The sequence below is a fragment of the Paramisgurnus dabryanus genome, chromosome 15 (assembly GCF_030506205.2).
Source record: "Paramisgurnus dabryanus chromosome 15, PD_genome_1.1, whole genome shotgun sequence".
Classification (NCBI taxonomy): domain Eukaryota; kingdom Metazoa; phylum Chordata; class Actinopteri; order Cypriniformes; family Cobitidae; genus Paramisgurnus; species Paramisgurnus dabryanus.
The window spans coordinates 7,435,151-7,455,476 of record NC_133351.1 but is presented as its reverse complement, the minus strand read 5'-3'; the positions used below and the strand labels follow the sequence as shown (position 1 = coordinate 7,455,476).

The 20,326-nt window shown below is 37.6% G+C and overlaps 1 protein-coding gene across 1 annotated transcript in view; it reads right to left on the bottom strand.

Annotated features, from left to right (window-relative positions):
* ttn.1 (titin, tandem duplicate 1) overlaps nucleotides 1-20,326 on the bottom strand; it is a 142,360-nt gene that overhangs the window by 108,631 nt on the left and 13,403 nt on the right. The window contains exons 20-43 of the mRNA XM_073812032.1: nucleotides 19,973-20,254; nucleotides 19,605-19,871; nucleotides 19,216-19,488; nucleotides 18,866-19,129; nucleotides 18,399-18,659; nucleotides 18,035-18,295; nucleotides 17,686-17,949; nucleotides 17,337-17,597; nucleotides 16,993-17,253; nucleotides 16,652-16,912; nucleotides 16,417-16,558; nucleotides 16,155-16,323; nucleotides 15,830-16,058; nucleotides 14,085-14,369; nucleotides 13,872-13,997; nucleotides 13,566-13,754; nucleotides 12,481-12,960; nucleotides 11,701-12,183; nucleotides 11,313-11,357; nucleotides 10,127-10,912; nucleotides 7,154-10,051; nucleotides 6,490-6,768; nucleotides 4,155-4,421; nucleotides 1,381-1,659 (exon numbers count right to left, since the gene is read on the bottom strand). Coding sequence (XP_073668133.1) covers nucleotides 1,381-1,659; nucleotides 4,155-4,421; nucleotides 6,490-6,768; nucleotides 7,154-10,051; nucleotides 10,127-10,912; nucleotides 11,313-11,357; nucleotides 11,701-12,183; nucleotides 12,481-12,960; nucleotides 13,566-13,754; nucleotides 13,872-13,997; nucleotides 14,085-14,369; nucleotides 15,830-16,058; nucleotides 16,155-16,323; nucleotides 16,417-16,558; nucleotides 16,652-16,912; nucleotides 16,993-17,253; nucleotides 17,337-17,597; nucleotides 17,686-17,949; nucleotides 18,035-18,295; nucleotides 18,399-18,659; nucleotides 18,866-19,129; nucleotides 19,216-19,488; nucleotides 19,605-19,871; nucleotides 19,973-20,254 — 9,312 coding nt within the window. The remainder of the gene's footprint in view (nucleotides 1-1,380; nucleotides 1,660-4,154; nucleotides 4,422-6,489; nucleotides 6,769-7,153; nucleotides 10,052-10,126; nucleotides 10,913-11,312; nucleotides 11,358-11,700; nucleotides 12,184-12,480; nucleotides 12,961-13,565; nucleotides 13,755-13,871; nucleotides 13,998-14,084; nucleotides 14,370-15,829; nucleotides 16,059-16,154; nucleotides 16,324-16,416; nucleotides 16,559-16,651; nucleotides 16,913-16,992; nucleotides 17,254-17,336; nucleotides 17,598-17,685; nucleotides 17,950-18,034; nucleotides 18,296-18,398; nucleotides 18,660-18,865; nucleotides 19,130-19,215; nucleotides 19,489-19,604; nucleotides 19,872-19,972; nucleotides 20,255-20,326) is intronic.

Below are 20,326 nucleotides of genomic sequence, written 5' to 3'. Positions count from 1 at the left end.
GGGTTTTGGACACTTTTAGCTGGTCAGGCTGAAAGACCTGCTGACCATCCGTCTTAAGCAAAATTGACCAGGTGGAAGCTTGGCCAGGTTGGCTAAGCTGATTGGCTGGTCTTAGCTGGTTTAAGATGGAAGTAGCTGGTTAAAGCTAGTCCTCTGTGCCTGACAAAACTGGTCAAGCTGGTTTAAGCTGGTGGGTCAGCTGGACTCCAAGCCGGATCAGCTAAGACCAGCTAAAAATGGCCAAACCCACCCCCTAAAACAAGCCTGTTAAACCAGCTAAAACTGGGCTGGGAGACTGTCTTAAACCGGCCAACCATCTTAGACTGGTTTTGGCTGTTTTTTCAGTAGGGCTGCAAGGTTTTGTAAGGTTCTTGCCAGTCTTTGCACATGCATAGTAGCTGAAGCAACCTGGAATAATATATTTTTAAGATGAATTTGAGACTAAGAAGCAATTGTACAGATGATGTCAAGTTCATTTTTGGTCAGAAAGATTTGCTATTTTAGCAAGCGATTTTAGGAAGCAAACTTGTCCTTCCCCCATTCAAGTTGATAGAACTTGGTCTTGGATGACTGAAATAGTTGCCCGGACGCATTGCAAACATGGCCGCCGAGTACAGAGACTCTCCTAAAGGGACTTTGGTTTCTTTACTAGCATGCCAAGATTAGCATCTGCCCCAGTCATCCTTCAGAATAGCCAGGCGTGCAGTTTCGTCCACACTTATCCACACTTGATATTTTGTTCTTCTCGCATTAAAATCTTGGCGATTTTTTGATTGAACTTCCAGTGCTCCTGCAATGTGTCGCTTCTAATAGAATCCCTCTTATCCAACAGCTAAAGTTGAAAGGTTTTCATCTAAGACTCTTTTAAATGTATATTAGAGAAGCAGAGTAAGGGATTATATAGTAGATCATGGAAAAGCAGATTAATGTGTGCTTATTAGACTACTTAAGGTTTGTTAAATCTGCTACTGTGTAAGCTGTACACAGCATGAAGCGGTTTTGGTTTTAATGCATAGGCCTATTCTTTAAAATAATTGGAATGGTTAATGTGTAGTGCAACAGTGTTGTTTTTGAAGCTCAAAAAAAGCATTTTATTTATATATGAGCCAAGCTACAGTATAAGTCTATCCTTTGCTGTTTTAAATGCAAGAGATGTTCTTAAATTCTTTAAATTCTGATTTTGTTTCATATTGAAATCTAATCTAGATTTAAGGGTTAAATTAAATTATTAAATTTGCTGACTTTAGTTGCACGTTTGACCAGTGCATGACAACATCAGACCAGTCGCATAACTTTTACAAATTTATAAATATCAAATCAAGGGATTCTTCTCTAAAATCAACTTCCATCCAACGCAAAGAGACTTTAAATCATACTAACCAGTCGTAACTTGGGCATGACAGATATCAGTTCCATAGGAATTGGACACCTCACAAGAGTATTGTCCAGCTGTCTCATTATTACACTCATGAAGACACTCCAAGCTGCAAGTGTCATCATTTATCCATGTGTTGTATCTGTAGGAGGCATAGAGTTGCTTTCCATCTTTGTACCATGTAACAAACATCTTGGGTGCTCCGGTAAATGTGCACTGAAGTTTCAGTTTCTGACTCATTGGGATAGTCATGTCTGTCAACTTCTTCACAAACTTGGCCGGCTCTGAGAAGAACAGCATCAGATCCATTCAAGTTACTTCCTTAACAACCACAAAAATGACACGCATATAGGCAAAACATCATCCATGCGTAATTATTCTACTCCTCAAAGTATGCAACGTCAATCAATTTTGTTTCCAAGCAAGTCAAAAAGTTACATCACATGCCATTCTTCGCAGTAGCCCTTACATTTTATCATAGGACAATAAAGATTTGAAAAAAGACATAAGCCACTACACTGGACGTGCAAAATCTCAGCATCACACCATATAGTTGCCAAAAAAAAAAAATGTTCAGCATCCCAAATGACATGCTCTTTAACGCTGCAATATCAAGTGATCTCATTTGCATGGGTAACCTTGCAACCAAAAGGCCAATTTACACTGGTCAGACAACTACCAACTTCAAAAGACACCCAAATTCTAAAGTTTCCCTTACTTTGATCCAAAAACTGCCAACAGGGGTTTCACACTGACCCAACAGACTCCAACAGTCTAACCAGTGTGAATTGGCCTTTAGGAACATTGAAAGACAGCCTAACAAGAATCCAGTACAATTTACTGATCTTTTAAAACTTAAAAGTATTTTCCTGTAGTCTCCTTTTTGCATGTAGACACTCCAAGATACAAGAGTTGAAACCTGACTCTTTACATTGTTTCAGTACCAAAAAACAATGTACAGTAAGGAGTCAGGTTAATTACTTTTATTCCACCTTTGCCAGCTTTTTAATTCATACTGACTTCTACTAAATGGAAAAACGACAGCCCAGACTTCTTCAAATATCTTAATTTGTGTCCAACAGAATATCCATTATTGTGAACTATCACTTTAGTAAACTTATCAGGACTGTTGCAGCTGTCTCTGAGATAGTTCTGTATGCATAACAGGTATAAAAATCACTTTGAGCACCACAGATATGCACCTCTTTTAAAAATCGACACAGTAGCATTGTTTTAGCTGAGTATTCCTAGAGACATGCATCAACAGGACATATATCTGTCCCTTATGCATTCATAAGAGTATGATCCAGTGGTTGCCTCTGTACACGTATATAAGCATTCCAAGACACAGGAGATATTTTTCACTTTGGTGTTGTATCGATGGGACGCATAAAGTTGTTTGCCATGTTGTACCATGTGGCAAAGATTTTTTTGGGATCCAATGAATGTACACTCAAGTCTCAGCTATTGACTTTTCACAAAGCGGAAAAGTAAGCTGTCAAGATGCATTTATGATATTTTCCTAAACTTTCCTATAACTAAAATCCATTTTTACCAATATCATCATGCAAGAATGTGAAAAAATCGGTGATTGTAGACTTTCCAAAATAGCAGCATTGTCTTCAGGGAATTTTTCTTAATTAAAAAAAATATATGTTTTTCCTTTATTCTTTTATTTCAAGATCCTTCCACAGTTTCTTCCAAAAAACAAGATTTCTCTTCAGTCTCTCTTTCGCCTTCATGTATATTGGATCTATTCTTTACAAAACTATTTAGTTCTTCTGACTTAGAAAGATCCATAGTGTCATCTTTGATCTTGATTCAATTTCTCAAGCCCTGCTTAAAGTTCAGATCTACCAGCAACCAATGTCAAGTTCAAGATATTCGTTACTATGAAAAACAAACAACTAAAACAAAGAATAAAAACAAGAATTCACAACAGTAAGTTTACAAATTTAAAGAAAATCTCACCATTAACAAGTCACTATTCATATACAGTTTAAGATTTACAATGTTCATTACCAGGAACAATCACAACCACCGGAACAAGGATCTCGTATTGTGATTTTCATAATTTTGGTACTATGCAGAGACTTCAGATTCTGAACTATTTCACGAACTAATAACCAAAGAAGAAGCAGAACTAAGTCTACCACCATAATCCAGGTTTATCTCCATCCTCCTCAAATTGGGAAAGAAAGAATGTAAAGAGTTTCTTCTCCAAGATTACTTGTGTGCCAATCCATGGGCTTCAGAAATTCAAAGCTAGAACGCTTTGATAAGAAAGAGTCAGGAAGAGCCAAGAAAACTAAACAAATGTTAATAGTCACACCTTAATGCAGTTGGTCTCTTCTCAATTTTTGGATAATACTACATAAATACATAAAACTTTTCAAATCATAGATTTTTATGTATAGTAAAAGCCCTAAGAGTTGAATTTTGAATCATTATGTTCTAGTAAACGTAGAAGTTTAATTGATGAAGAACCCCTGATGTTATCACTATATTATATAAAAATAAAATAACCCTAATCCATCTTCTTATTAAACCACATTGCACTGGTGTTTTCAGATTAAAACTTATTAAAGATGTTAATATTGCAGGTCAACATGAAGCTGGATCAAATAAGTCATAGCAAGAGCAGCAGCTGAATGGCCTGAAAGCATTGTTAAAGGTTTAGCTTGCCGTTGTAGCCTGCGCTGCATGTTAGTAGCACACCTGTTAATGCTGGGAACCTGCAGAAACGATTCTTCTTCTCATCTCTCTCAAGCATACTAACCTCTTATCATACCAACTGATTTTGAGACGATTTTTCCAACTTCGTTTGACAGGTAACATTGGTACTCCCCAACATTTGAACTTTCAAAGGGATGCTTGTCCAAATATCCGATTAAATCCTCAAATAATATTTGTGTTTTGTCAGAAGTAACACATCTCTTATGCATAAACCCGTTCATGTCAAATGGGGCAGTATCAAAGACCTCATGTCCAAATAAAGCACAGGTCTCTACATCCATTGGTAATTCTTTTCTGATGAAGGGGGTTTCTGAGAACGAAAATTAAATGGATTTCATCAAAACCATAAACATAAACTCTCGCTGTTACTATCAGCCTTTAGTATAACTATAAAAACCTTGCATAATCAACAGATACCATTATTTTGCCAATATGAACAGCAAGATATTTTCTAACAATGTTTTGTTAGACCTGGAATAACATGTCCAAAAACAGTCCTGGCATTATATCTCAACCCTAAAGAAACCTTAATCTATCCACAGGTCAATAACAATGCTGTTTAAGTACCGAAAAGCAGTTGTTGACCGATATGGATTTTTTATAGCCAATACCAATGATAAGAAAGCAATGTGGCCGATTTGCCAATATGAGGGCGATATAACATAAACGTTATAACAGTAAGTGAGAGACAAACAGAAAATTGGTAAATTAAAATTTTGTTATGCATACCATTTATAAATAAAGGCCCTTTATATTTATATTTTTATATTTATAATTTATATTAAGATACGTACTGCAAATCTGAAACCTTACACACCGTAGAAAATCTTTGCTGTCTTAAAATTATTTTGTTGAATCAACAAAACGTCATGTCAACTTACTATCATTTATCTTGACAAGAGATGAGTTGCTACAACCTATAAAATGAAGTTGACTTTTTTCATCTCTAGTCATAACAACTCATCTTTAGTCAAGATAAATAATATTAAGTTGAAATAACTTGTAAATCTGAGTTGATTCAACAAAAAAATAAAAAATTATAAGAAGTGTTGTTTTCTGTAACACAACATAACATCATGTTATAAAGTGAAAAGTGATTAGTCATTTTACTGTCTATCATACTTTAGCTTCACATCTGAGTGTCTTTTCATTAAGAACAACACATTTAAGGGGCAGATAGATTTACTGTACGATTTAAAAGATATACCGGCCAGTGCCGATAACAAAAATCCAAATATTGGCTGATAAATCGGTCACTGCAATATACTCGTCTATCACTTCCAACAAGAATGCTAATCAGCTAACCTAGGAAGTCCTATTTGTAAAATCAAGTCCACCACAGTCAATCTAGTATTTCTGCCCTAGCATCAAGCTTCATTCAAAGAAATTTTTCTACTGACTTCACCCTCAACTTAAAAACATTATTTTTAATTTTATAATGCTATGTTATAGGCCTGTTTGACCAAAGTTCTTGGCAAGTTATGAACCACACATGCAGGATCTTAGAAACGCAAGGTTGTCATATAATCATTGTGGGGATATACATTGGGTGGAGTGCTGAATATAACCAGCATTTTTTTATAATCAGTGTGTTTTAACAGACACATACAGTATGTACAGTACAACACATCACAAATCAACAAACACAAGACAACAATCACTTGGGACAATACACAATACCTACCTTGTTCTGTCAATAGATGGGTAATTTACAATAGATAAGTATTTTTTAGTGCAACTACATTGCAACCAAAGCAATATGTACCACAAATATTATTTTGCTAAAGGATCATCTTTCAAAGGCCACTATGTTATGAATCCTTACCAGTTCACCCCATAAATATGATCCAATATGTACTTAAGACAGTAGGTTTTGATCAACAAATCTCTAAGATTTCCTACATCAGAAACATATTAATACAAATATTAATTATTTGAAAAGACTTGCCATGCAAATTTAGATCAAATTGTGCTATTAAGTGTTTATAATCAACAGAAGAAATTGCAAATAGTGTAAAAAACAAAATTGAGGAAGATGTTAGATTTATCACTTGACTACATCTATGGATTTGAACGACTGGTTTTATTCAATATTCAATAATGACTTTACCCTACTGAAAAGACAAGTTAAAACAAGCCTAACCAGCTAAGTGTGTAAAAAAACCCTTCTAAAACCAGGCTGGGAGACAAGCTAAAACCAGCCAACCATCTTAGGCTGGTTTTAAGTGGTCTTTCAGTAGGGATATTTCATCCTTTTTGAGTGAAAACTGGATAAAAACACCTTTAACAGCTTATGATAAACCACAACTTCACTAACAATGAATCTCTGTCTTTTGGTTAATTGTAAGCAAAGCATATGAAAACAAATGTTTACTCACCAGTGATGCTCAGCTTAGCGGCGCAGCTGTCACTACCATGCTTATTTGAGATACGGCACATGTATTCTCCAGCATCTGCCTTTGTTGGGTTGAGGAGCTCCAAGGATGAGGAGCTGCCCTTGCTGATGATCCTGTACTTGTCACCCTGTTTGATTTCTGATCCAGACCTGAACCACTTGAAAGTCACATTAGGCGCATCTTCAATCTCACATTCAAACTTCACGGGGCTGCCAACGTTGGTGTCCATGTCAGTTATCTTCCTCGTGAAAACTGGAGGCACTGAATGTCGCAATAACATAAAGAAATACAATAATCAGTACATTGACACGAGCATGAAGACTGCTTTTAGCGATGTGTGAAAGTGTATCAGAAATGGAAAGAGGAAATGATCCTGAGGTGACTGGGGAAAAAGGGTGCTATGTTAGCAGAGGAGTGATGAAGAACCACACATGACATGGTCATGCTTAAAGAGCTTAGATGATGGAAAAAGTGCTATTATAATAAAAGGTGGTATAGTTTAGCACACGTAAAGTAAGCATTTCTATAAAAAAAAAGAGTGGAATGTGATGACAACGTTGCAGGTGTCCGCTGGTTAATTTGTGATGGTTGAACTGTTAAGAGTGATATCTCATCTAAGACGAAATAATATCCACAAAGGTCCAACCTCTTGAGACCACAGTGAGCCTTGATGATGAGGACGTCTTGCCAGCTTCACTCACAGCCTCACAGGTATATTCACCTTCGTGTTTCTCCTTGGTAACTTTGTTGATGACTAGTGTGTAAGAGTCATTGTCCTTCAAACATTTGAACTCCTGGCCAGACTTGATCAATATGCCATTAAAAAGCCAGTTAACACTTTTTACATGCTTTATTCTAACAGTCAATGTAACCTTGGAATTTTCATCCGCAGTAATGTCTTTTAATTGTGTTTCAAAGGAGACTTCTTTTGTCTTTACCTCTGTTTTTTCTCTTATCAAATTATCCTCTGTAACAAAGCTCTCTTTGTTGTCTTCTTGAATGTGGACATCCATAGACTGTTCGACAATAACCTGCCTAGTAGAAGCATCAATGGTAATACCTGTAACACTTTCATCTCTATCATAACGTTCAAATGACTGGTACTGAATTTCTTTGCTTTCAGTCTCAATAAAACTTTGGCTCTCAATGGCTTTCTGCACCACATGATGCTTTGATTCCTGGATAGCAGCTTGCTTCTGAGCAACTGTAGACTGGATTGGAAATTTGGATTCTGTTTGCAGAGCGGCAGATTGCTTTTTAGGCACTTCAAACAATTCTACATTTTCTGTTGAAATTGCTGAGAATATTGGGCTTGAAGACTCTCTGCTAACCTGTAATTGATCAGGTCTGTCAAGAAGCATGGGGCCTGGTTTTTCAGAAGTCAGGACGTGTTGCTCTTGATGAAGTATAGAGTGGAAGGCAGCAAGAAGTTCATTTTTAAGAATGGCTAGCTGGGGGTATTCACCCTCAAATCCAATAGTTATTTCTAAGGGTGGGCCTGCTGATGTAACTAAATATGTGAACATAATGTACCCTGGTTCCTTACGCACCTTGACCTCCTTGACTTCAACAGCTGCTAAACTTTCAACTACATCTGCCAAAATTAAGGGTTGATCAGGAGCCACTGCAGACCGAAGTGTCGTTTTCAACTGTTGTTTGATATCCAAACTGTGTAATTTCGGTACGGGAATAACGAAGGTAAGTTCCTTAGGAAGAGTTTTGCTTTCCTGTGATTCAGTAATTAAAAAAGGTTCTGCAGGGTGAGTTGTAATATTTATCTGTGATGCCTCTGATCTGGTAATGCTCTGAGACTTTTCACCCAGCAGGGTAAGTTTTTCCTCCATCAGTACAGACTGTCTAACAGACTGACCCTCTTGAATTTTAACTGCAAAGTCTTGTTCTGCAGCCTCAAGAGCAGCACAGCTTTCTGTTGATATATCTTTTTCCTCTATGTGACAAGACTGAACTGGTACTCGGGGCTCTACGCCTGTTCTACAAGTAAATTCCTCAACTGCTTTAAGAGTGTCTGTAAAACCTTCCTCTAAAGAATGACATTCTGACACGAACGCTGCATGCATGTCATCCCGACAATCCTCTTTCTGTACAAGTGCACAATGGCTTTTGACATCACAGGTAATCAGGCTTTCCTTTGAAAGAGGCACAGGCTGTGAGACTACCTGAAGAACATTCAAGGGTCTAGGCTCAGTTCTTGGGTGCTCAATCTTGAACCCTTCTACAGTCACTTCAAGATCTTTGACATAATCTGCAATCAGTTCAATTTTCTCTTCGTTAGTAGCTACATATTTATGGGCTTTTTCTTGTATCTGGGTGGCTGTCTGTTCGTCTTGTTCTCCCACTGAAAGTGGCCCTTCTTTATATAAGTTAGCTTCTGATTGCACCGAGTGAAGATGCAGTCCAGTGGGTTGCTCTACTCTGGGCTTTAGGACCACTGAAGTATCTTTGGATGTAAACTGTGATAACAGTTCATAAGTAATCATTTTCTGTTCTTCAGTAGACACTGTGTGCAAAAGAACTGGGATTGTACCTACATCCACCTTCTCTAGTTCTGGTTTCTCACATGTAAATCTGCCCTCACAGACAAGAGTATCTTGGTCACTGATCAGTTGTAATTTAAGCATCTGGTTTTCTTCGTTTTGGGAATGTACTGAAGAAGGATGCTCAAGATCAGGTATTCCTGTGGTTTCATCAGCGATAAGGTTGACCTTTTCCTCAGAAATCATGGCTGACTTTAATACTGATTCTTTAGAAAGCTGGGCAGATTCTTCTACTGGTCTATGGACTTCAAAGATTTCCTCCTTTGAAAGCATGTGCTTAGTCTCACTTACAGAAGTAAGCAGTGGTTTATATTGCTCCTTTTCTACTAAACATTTAGTGTACTTAACAGATGATATTTCTGAAGTATGAGCCTCTGCAAGTGGTATATTCTCTGATGATGTTGAGGTATATAATAATTTAATCCCTTCAGTAACCCTGTAACTTCTTTCCTCCTCAGGATTTAGAATTGTTGTGTATTCCTCTTTAAGAATTGGCCATTTAATTTCAACTTGAGCCCCACTAACAACAGTCTTTGGCTCTGAAGTAGCATTTGTCTCTTCTGTTTGCATTTTAATTAATGACTCAGCTTTAACTATGGTAAATGCTGTTGCACACTCTGAAATGGCAGACATGCTTTTTGAAGGCTCTTCAATGGCTAGCTCAAGCTCTTTTATCTCTGGACTTAAAATACGATCACAGTGTTGTTCTGTAAAGCCTTCGCTTTCTTGAACAGCAGAGGTCATTGCTCCCATGTGGAGCTGTTTAAGAGGAGTCGCCACCACTGGTTTTGGCTGAGCAGGGGCAACTGTTAGTCCCTCCTGCACTTCGTGACATTGCAACACCGCAGCTTGTCGCGTTATCTGCTCTGTGTGAGCCGTAGCTTCGGATACATTTAAAGAATGCAAGACATCTGTCTGTTCACTTTTGATAGTTTGCCTATCTTCAGTACTAGTGGTGTAAATCATCTGGTGTTCTTGTTGAAGACTAGCTCTGACTTGTTCAGAAAGGATCTCGCTAAACAAACAAGATTCAGGGGCTTGTTCGGTACTAAGAACTTCATAACATCTTTGCTTTTGTGTGGTTGTTTGCTCTTGGGGAAGAGATGGTAAGATGGTCTCTAAGAATACAATGAGTTCAGCACTGCAAGATGTTTCTCCAAGAGGATTGGATGCCTTGCAAGTGTAAATGCCACCGTTGCTTTGCTGAACACCTAGTATCTTCAAATAGCCCGACCCATCTGCATTGTTCACAATGAAACAGTACTTACTAGATTGCATATGACTGTTACCTCTGTACCACTGAACATTGGGAATTGGGGAACCTGTAACTGTATATTCAAAGAGAGCCTGGCCTCCAACTGTGCACTGCATGGATTTAATCGATTTGATAAAATATGGAGGCTGACCAATAGTGTCTTCTTGTTTTTTAGTATCCTGCACTTTAACATTAAGATAAGAAGTGCATGTCGACTTTCCATATTGGTTTCTTGCTGTGCAAGTATACTCTCCTTCCAACTCTTTTGTGATCCTAGTTATGACAAGAGTATGTTCTTCTTTCTCTTCGACAAATGTATAAACAGATGAAGACTTTATCAACTGGCCATTGTGGTACCACTCAATATCTGGTTTGGGGAAGCCTGACACTTGCACAGTTAATTTTGCTGTGTTTCCGGCACTTGCAATCGCTGATGAGATTTCGGTTACAAAAACTGGCTTTTTTGGTTTTATCTCTAATGATTGGGAAATTAATTTAGACTCTGGCTGAAGTTCAAATGTTTTGCTTTGATCTTGTAAATGAAGGCTTGTTGTGTAAGAGTCTTCCTGAGTTGATATAGTTGAGGTAGAAAATGCTGAACAAAAAATGGTTCAATACAGTTATTTCAAAGAAAAAGTCCTTTTTATGACACTATCATATTGTTAAATTATTGCGCTATAGAGTGTGCATAATAGGTAATGTATATTAATTTCATAAGATAATCCAAACAGTACAGATACTTTATAAATGAATGTATACATGTCAAAGTTAAAAGCAATAAAGTAAAATAATTCACAGAAAAGAAAAAAGCAAACAATACTCTATAAAAAATGCTGAGTTGTTTCAACCCAAAATGCTGGGTAATTTTAACCCAATGTTGGGTCAAATATAAGCATTTTCTGGGGTTGTAAACAGCATTTGGGTTTGTCCCTTTATGACCCAACATTTTTAAAGTGTAAATAAAAAAATGCCTTTTAATTTTTAAATGAATTTACCTCTGACTTCTTCTTCATGAACTGTCTCTTCTTCCACCTTGGACACTGTAAGAAAACAAACAAAATATTAAATGTGTGAAAATAAAAGGTCTTCTGGGTAACATTTGAATAGCTTCATATCATCTTAGGTTCTCCATTTTCTTTTTCAAACAAAATGAAAATGGACCACATCTCCCTTGTGAAAACACCTATGATAGGTGTTCAAATGCAGTCGCTGTCAGCCTCTTATAAAGATAACATTTCCATGTTGTGATTTGTTTTCTTTTTTTGAGAGAGAGAGATGTCACATTCGTTTTTCTATTCATAAGAGTGGGCATATGGGAGAGGAAACAAACTGTGTCCAGGGCTAAAATTAAAGGTGGTAAAACCAAAGCATGCAGATGCCAACCTGTCCGAGTGCTGCATGTTTTGTCTTCTGCATCATTGATAACCTTGCAAGAATTTGTGCCCCCTTGACCAGAACCGAGGTTCTTTACATTTAAGCAGCACAAGGGCTCATCATGTTTCAAGAAGTATGACCTTGGCTCTTCATTGATCAACTGCTTGTGTAGCCATATAATAAACGGAGAGGGTCTTCCTTTGAATACATAATAAGGAAAAACACTCTCCTTTTGTTTGGCAAGGAATTCTGTGGATAGTTTCACAAGGAACTCTGGCTGAATTGCATCGTACATGTCACGCTCCAACAAAGGTATAACATCAGGATCGTAATGTCGGCTTATCTGCCACTTTGATGCCAGGTCTCCAACATTCTGTAAAGTCTCCTGTTTTTCCTGCTCAGAGGCCTTTTTACTTGATTCATTTTCGGTTTTAGAAGATTTACTGATTGAATCGGAGGGTACGGGGGTTTCGTTGGGATTCGCTTCTTTAGCTGAGTGAGAATAAAGTTAGGGAGATTTATTAGGGATTATTCAGTAATTTAGCATGATATTTTAGCATTGACAAGAAAACAAAAAAAAAGGTTAGTAGGATGGAAGAATGAGGTTAGGCCAGGCTTGGATTAAACTTTACAGTATTAAAATTTAATGCATGAGATATTACATTGTAAATTTAATTAAAAATTAAACTCTGTTATAACCACATGGAACATATTTTAGAATAAAAAACAGCAGCAGGAAGCGGATGGAATGAAATGAGCATCAAAGGTATAAACAAAAACTATAAGCACCTTCTACTGTAAGCTGTGCAGACGTTTGACTCTCGCCATTTCTATTTTTAACAGTACAGCAGTAACTTCCCTGGTCTCCAAGCTGCACATTGAGTATGACGAGAGATATGACACCTCCTTGATTAACATACTGCACCCTTTCTGTTTTTGGGATTGGTCTTCCATTATGATTCCATTCAATCTCTGTAAACGGCTGTCCACTGAAGGAACAATCAAACTGTGCCACATCGCCCAGGTTTACACTGAGGTCACTCATTTTGTGGGTCAACACAGGGCTCGAAGAGTAAGTTTCCACAGAGGTCACTTGTTGGACCTCTATGTTTTTAACAGATGTTGTGGACATCATCATGGTAGACACAGATTCATAAGTTTGCATAGTGGACGAATGAGTCTCACTCATGGTCTGGGAGGTGAACAACTCTGACCGAGATATTCCGCCACTTGAAACACTTTGCCTACCTACTGTTTTCACACTGCCATCTGAGCAATAGAAAGAATAACATTAGACATGAAATAATGTGATTTTCCATTAACAGTTTTACAGATCATCATCGTAGCGGCAAGTGAGTGATGGAGTTTCATAGGTGAGGTCTCACAATGATGATGGCAGGCAAAATCTGGCTTCCATTTCTATTGTTATCTCTACATGGCTTTTCTGTGAGAACAAATCCTTTAAAAATAGGGAGCTTGGGCATTCACGGTCTGTTGTTAGTTTTCTCAATGAAAAAGGTGAAGAAGGTTTCTTTTGCATATTGTGCTTGAATGATGATGTAGTTCGGTGCACAGTTAAACAAAGAATTTGGTGGTTTTGACATGCACGACAAATAAACAGGATGTCTGGTCTTGTTAGGTTGATGGATGGTAGTGCAATGGTTTCGACAATGCTATCAAGCTAACATTGGTTTGTTCAGTATATACTTCAAGTCCAGTCGAACTGAGATATATGATAAGCGAAACTTGCTGTCAAGACATCATATTACATGCATATTAGTGTTTAGTATGCTTAGGAAGCCAAATGGGTTGTTTGACATTGAAAAGAGAACATCTTCTGAAGAGAAAGTAAGCTAAACATTTATAGCACATACCATTGACTATTAAAACTCCAGTGCAAGAGACCATTCCTCCAGAATTGCGTGCAACACATGTATATTCCCCTGCATCGGTCACATAAGCTCTGGAAATGTCCAGTTGGCAGCTATCGTCAATCTGAGACATTCTGAAGTTGTCTGACTCCACTATTTCTTTATCCTTGCAGTACCATGTAATCGTCAAATCTGCAAAATTAAAAAAAAAATAAAAGATTGGTTAAGTTCACAAGAAGACATTTATTACAAATGCTTGTTAAAAATATTGCAAATATTTTCCACAATACTTTAAATGGCAATCCTTACCATCTCCAGACACACGGCACTGGAAACTTGCTGATTCTCCTTCTTCAACAGAAGTACTTTGAAGTGATGCAATGATTACTGGTGGTGGCACTGGAGCTACAATGTCTGTAGAAACCACTTCTGAAACTGCTGACACAAACAATGCTTGTGTTAAAAACAAAAAATACACAAAGGAATCAGAAACCAACACTTTCTCGAATGTAGTAAGCTCACCTTCTACATTAAGTGAAGCAGAGCTTGTGGCTACTCCATAGTCATTCTTAGCTTCACAGGTGTACAGGGCTGCATCTTCTGGGAAGACCTCAATGAGGAGCAATGCGCACTCACTGGCATCCCTCAGGAACTTACACTTGAACCCAGAGGACAGAGCCTGAGAGTTCTTGTACCAGGATACCTGGGGTTGAGGGGTTCCTGTCACCACCACGGAGAAACGTGCAGGCTTGCCAGCCTCAACAGATAGAGGTTGTAATTCATTGACAATCTGAGGAGGCTCAGGGACTGGATTAAATCAAGAAACATATGAGTAAAACACAAGCAATGTAAATGATTCCAGCTATAAAAACAGATCTAAGTTTTCCTTGATAGTTCACCTAAAAATGTAAACTCATTTAATCAACCTCATGTTGTTCTTAACCTGTATGAGTTTCTTTATTTTGTTGAACACAAAAGGAGATATTTTGATAAATGATAATAAACACTTAATTGAGTTTTTCCTACTATGGAAGTCAATGGGTACCACCAACTGTTTGGTTATATCTTTTATCAAAATATCTTCTATTGTGTTTAACAGAATAAAGAAAATCATGCAGGTTTAGAACAACATAGGGTGAGTAAAATATATTTTTTTGGGTGAACTATTCCTTTTAAAAAAAAGAAATATGTTTTTGCTAAAAAAAAAACGTTGTTAAAACTTAAACAATACTAAAACACTGTATTCTGATAAATATACACTACCGTTCAAAAGGTTTAAATTACTTTTTCCTTATTTATATTATATTTTCTAAATGTTAATAAACTCATTGAAACTATGCAATAATAATGGGAATTATGTTGTAACTAATCGCATCCAAAATAACTGAAAAATGTTAAAATCTAACATCTTCAAATAGTCATCCTTTGACTAGAATTGGCAAAATCAAACTCTTGTAATTTTATCAAGTAGCTTCTCAAGGTTTCAACCTGGGATGTTTTTAAACAATTTTGAAAAAAACTTCATCTATTATGAACCCTTGTTGGCTGCTTTTTCATCATTACTGGTTTTAAGTCAGCCATTTCAAAATTATTATTATTGTTTTTTTATAAAATAGTTTTCAAATAAAAATAGTCAATAGTTAGTAAAAATTTCAGTCAAGTGTTTTAAAACATTTGACAATAGTTAATAATCATCAAGAAATTTGTGTAAAGTCATTTCAGAAAATTGTTTCTAAACACATTATAAATGTTAGACATGTATTGTTAAAACACGTTACAAAGACTGTGAACTATGTAGTAACTATGTAGTAATGAATTGTGGAGGTTAACCATTAAACAGTTTTTTCACATTTCTGTGTTCGGGATTATTTGGGTGGGGCTAAAAAGGTGGCTTGATGACACACTGCAGCCACTGAGCTAGCCCCGCCCCTAACACAATCACAAGCATCAATTCAGGTTGTAGAGAGAGGTGTTTGAGAGAGACGCCAGCTTTCCTGCGAGTGGGTGTGGCTTCAGTGCAGATAGCGTTTGAAAACAGAATCCTGAATACTTTTCCGAGATTTTAATAACTTCTTTTATTTACTTGGCAGTTTAATTAATCATTTATATTTGGCTGTGTGGTTAAAAACAAAAAATGTTCTGTAGTGTGACTGAAACTGAAAACACATTTAATATTGGACATTAAATTCTTAAAACTTTTGTTTTAACATTATTATGATACTTATTCTACATTAATTTATTTTATACTGTTCAGAAAGCACACTCACTCTGGACATATAGATGGACGGAGCTCCTGTTCTTCCCAGCAATGAAAGTATATTCACCAGAATCACTTCTGAAGGTTTCAATAATTGTCAAGCGATGTGTTTTTCTAACAGTCACATATTTGAATCTCTCCTCAGAAAATTGAATTTCAACACCATTTTTTAGCCAGCGGCCTTCGATTTCATCCTCATTAACTTCAAACTCAAATGTAGCTCTCTGTTTCTCAACCACCTAAAAAGTGACGAAGAAAAAGTGGTGTCAGCTTATGAGTTTCATTATGGAGAAAAGAAACTATTAAAAGCCTCTAAACAAGCAAAATATAATTACATTGATGTTTCTTTCAGCAGGCTCAGAGATCGTAACATCCTTGCCCTCCACTGTAAGTGAAGCTTTAGCAACACTTCCACCGGCAACCACCGAGTACTCTCCAGCATCGGACATGCGCACTGTCTGAATGATCAATCGCTGTATTTGTTTCTCAGAGGTGGATTTAAACCTAAAATGTTAAGGAATGACATATTATAGATATGTACTCTTCAGAGCTTTCAAATGTTTTGTATTGTAAATACGATTACACCTCAAGACATACCTGTCAGACATTTCCAGTTCTTGCCCATTCTTCATCCACATCACTTGGATGTTGGGTTCAGAGAGCTCACATTCAAAGATAGCCTTCTTCTTCTCAGTTACTTTGATGTCATGGATGGGCTTTGTGAATTCAATTACACGAGCTGAAGAGCACAGACAAGATACAAAATTATATACAATAGGTACAATAATTTATTACATTGCAAAAATTCAGACATGAAAATAACAAAACTAACCGTCAACAAAAAGGTTTGCTGAAGTCTCGGCAGATCCAGCGACAAACTTGTACTCCCCAACATCTCCAAAGTGAACGTTACGGATAGTAAGAGAGTGAGTGAGATGTTTGAAGCGAGTTTGGCATCTATCGCTGGAACGGATCTCTACTCCGTTCTTCAGCCATTTGTGGGCAATGCTTTCATAGTTGACAGTCACCTCAAACGTTACAGTGTCTTTCTCTTTAGCATTTAGATCCTGAAGCTCGGATGTGAGGATAATTGCTAAAAGATAAAAAAATGCATGTGTGAAAATCCAGCACATATCAAAACATTTTTGACAAAATAACAGGTAATTTACTTACGGTTAACAGTCAGGGTAGCTGAGACGGAGTCATTTCCGCACACAAATGTGTATTCTGCAGTGTCCTCTTGGTTGGTGTTCATAACCTTCAACTGATGCAATTTACCCTGGACCACAATTCCAAACTTCTCGCTCATCTCAATCTCAACCTCATCCTTCAGCCAGGCAGATGGGACATTAAAATGTGAAACTTCACACTCGAATGTGGCAACCTGGGTCTCTGGAACCTCAATGTTCTTCAGAGGTTTTGTGACTCTCAAAGCTGAATAACATATGCAACAGAGTTCAAACATGTTTAGGACATCTAATTTTACACCTACAAAATAAACTTGTCCAGATACTTACATTCCACATGAAGATGTGCACTGCACTGCATATGTCCAACCACGGCGATGTATTCTCCAGCCATGTGGTCTTCAACACTCTGAATGACAAGTTTGTGGGCCTTCCTCTCAGACAGTATTTTGACATTTGAACTTGGCTTGAGCTCTTGGTTATTGAACATCCACTGAACTGGAATGTCATCATGGGACAAACTCAGCTCAAAAGAGGCGGTGGCGCCCAACAGTGATGTTACATCCTTAGGCTTCTTCACAATTTTGATAGCTATACAGGACACACAATATTGAAATGCATCAATAAGACACAGGTGTAAATTAATAAATAAATGAATGAAAGTAAACTAGAAACATACTTTCAACATTCAGTCTGGCATTAGCAGAGAGCTTTCCGAGTTTAAATCCATAGACTGATTCATCTTGCGTGGTGCAGTCCTTGATCTTCAGGGTGTGCACCACGCCCTCTACGGTTATCTCATGTTTATCGCTGGGAACAATTTCTACTCCATTCTTGATCCACTGGGATCCTTTGACGTCTAAATGGGTGAGCTCAAGACTGAACACTGCGTCCTGGGTCTCAGTAACAGTCTGGTTCTTTACTGTCTTCTTGATTTTTACAGCTTGGGTAAAGTAATGAATAAAATTATATTTCAATGAAAGCACCGTAATGAGATAACAATTTGGGAACAAATTACTCAAGTTTACCTTCGACTTTCAAGTTAGCTGATGTTTTGGAGTTTGCCACCTGGTATGTGTACTCTCCAACATCTTGTGGTCGAGTGATGGTGATGACCAGTCGTCTGACAGTGCCATCACTTTCACTGGTCACATTATCACTGAAGTCAACAGGTTGGCCATTTTTCAGCCATTTGCCTTCTGTGGTGGGATTTGCGACTTCACACTCCAGTTCTGCAGTCTGAGATTCTGCTACAGTTACATCAAGGAGTGGCCTGTTTATAGCACCGCCTAGTGGAGAGAACAAACATTTTACAACGTTCACCCTGAACAATAAGGGGATCGCGTCAAAGTACACACTTTGATATTAAATGCACTTTGAGCATCTGCATACCTGATACAATAAGCTGTGCTCTGGATTCCTTCTCGCCAGCCATAAACGTGTACTCTCCCTCCTCATCCTTCATGGCATTCAGAACGGTAAGGCTATGGTGTGTACCTTTGGACTCAATCTTGTACTTTGCACCTGCTTTCAAAGGTTGACCCTTGAAAGTCCAAAGAGCATCAATGCCAGGGTGGGATACCTCTGTCTCAAAAGTGACGTTCTGAGTCTCGGTGCAAACACAGTCCTCCATGTGTTTAACAATACTGATTTCTATAAAAACAAATAGCAATGGCATCATTATAAACTTTTTTATATCAATAAATTTAACTGTTAAAAATACCTGAAAAAGTCACCCATATGTCATGCCGATGCTAAACTAACTTGTGGGTTAAAATTCATAGACTACTATTACATTGTGTTGCTTCTCATTCTAATGTAATTGTAAATATACAATAAATCCATCAAGTGATACATACTCTGGACAGAAAGTGTACAGGTTGAGTCCACTTTGCCAACAATCAGTTTATAGTGTCCTTCATCTGAAGCGTAGGTCCTGCTTATGGCAAGTCTCTGTTTGGATCCTTTGACAACCACCTGGACTCTGTCACTCGCTGTCACAAGCTTATCATTGTGGTACCATTTTATTGAGCTTATATCAGGGGCAGAGATTTTAGCCTCCAGGACAGCTTTAGTGCCTTCCACTGTGGAAATGTCCTTTAGTGGTGCCAAGAAGCCAATGACTGTGTATGACACAAAGTTATTAATACAACAGTCAATAAAAGAGAAATGGAACGGACATGGGTTTAATGTTAAGAAGATGGCTTACTCTGAACTGTTAGTTTTGCAGATGTAGAAATGTCCTGAGCAGGTACTTCAAAGGAGTAGATCCCAGCATCATCCTTACTGGCATCTTCAATGAGGAGCTTATGGGTGACTTTGTCGATGACCATGTGAATCTTACTGGAAGCAGAGATGGCCTGACCATTCTTCATCCACGAGCCTTCCACATTTTCTTGAGAGAATCTCACTTCAAGCTGGGCAATATCACCCTCACAGATCGTCAGGTCAGAAAGTCCTTGCATCAGAGTGACGGGGCGCACTAAACAAACAAAAACAGGAATGGTGTCAGCTTTTAATGGTCGTTGAATCGTACGATCATAACAAGCAACAGTCTGACACAGAATGTCTTAATAGTTATAGCTCCATTATACTCACATTTCATTTTAAGGGAGGCACTTGTCTTAAGATCTCCCACTTTGAAGGTGTACTTTCCTTGGTCCTCCTTCTTAACGTCTTTCACAGAAAGACTATGGCGACCACGACGTGCGGACACGACATATTTGAGACTAGGAGTGATTTCTTTGTTCTCGAAATACCAGGTGCCTTCAGCATCCTCACGTGACAAAACGCATTCAAACTCTCCAGCGTATGTCTCAGGCACTTCTGTATTCTCAAGGTTCTTTACAATTTCAAGTGGTGCACCTGCAAAACAGATCAAATGACAGATATGACCAATGTTTCTAAGTGACCAAACTCCTAAAATAGGTAAAATATTTAATACAAAATGAATATAACAAATTTACCTTCAACATGAAGTGTGCTAGTAGTTCTTATGTGTTCATCGTCAGCAACCACACAACTGTACTCTGCTTCATCCTTCATTTCAATCACCAGCACAGACAAGAAATGCACCTTTCTGTCAGAGTGCATCCTGTATTTGTCTCCGGAGAAAATTTCTGCGTTGTTTTTAAGCCATTTGACCTTGACAAATGGCTCATTTGTTTCACATTCAAAGGTCACCATGGTGTCTTTCTCTTTAGCATTCAAATCTTCTAGTTGTTGTGTGAATGAAATAACTTGTTTTCCTAAAAGTAAAGGCAAAAAAGATCATTGAGGGTCACTGAGGATCATTTCATACAAATCCATGATATAATGAA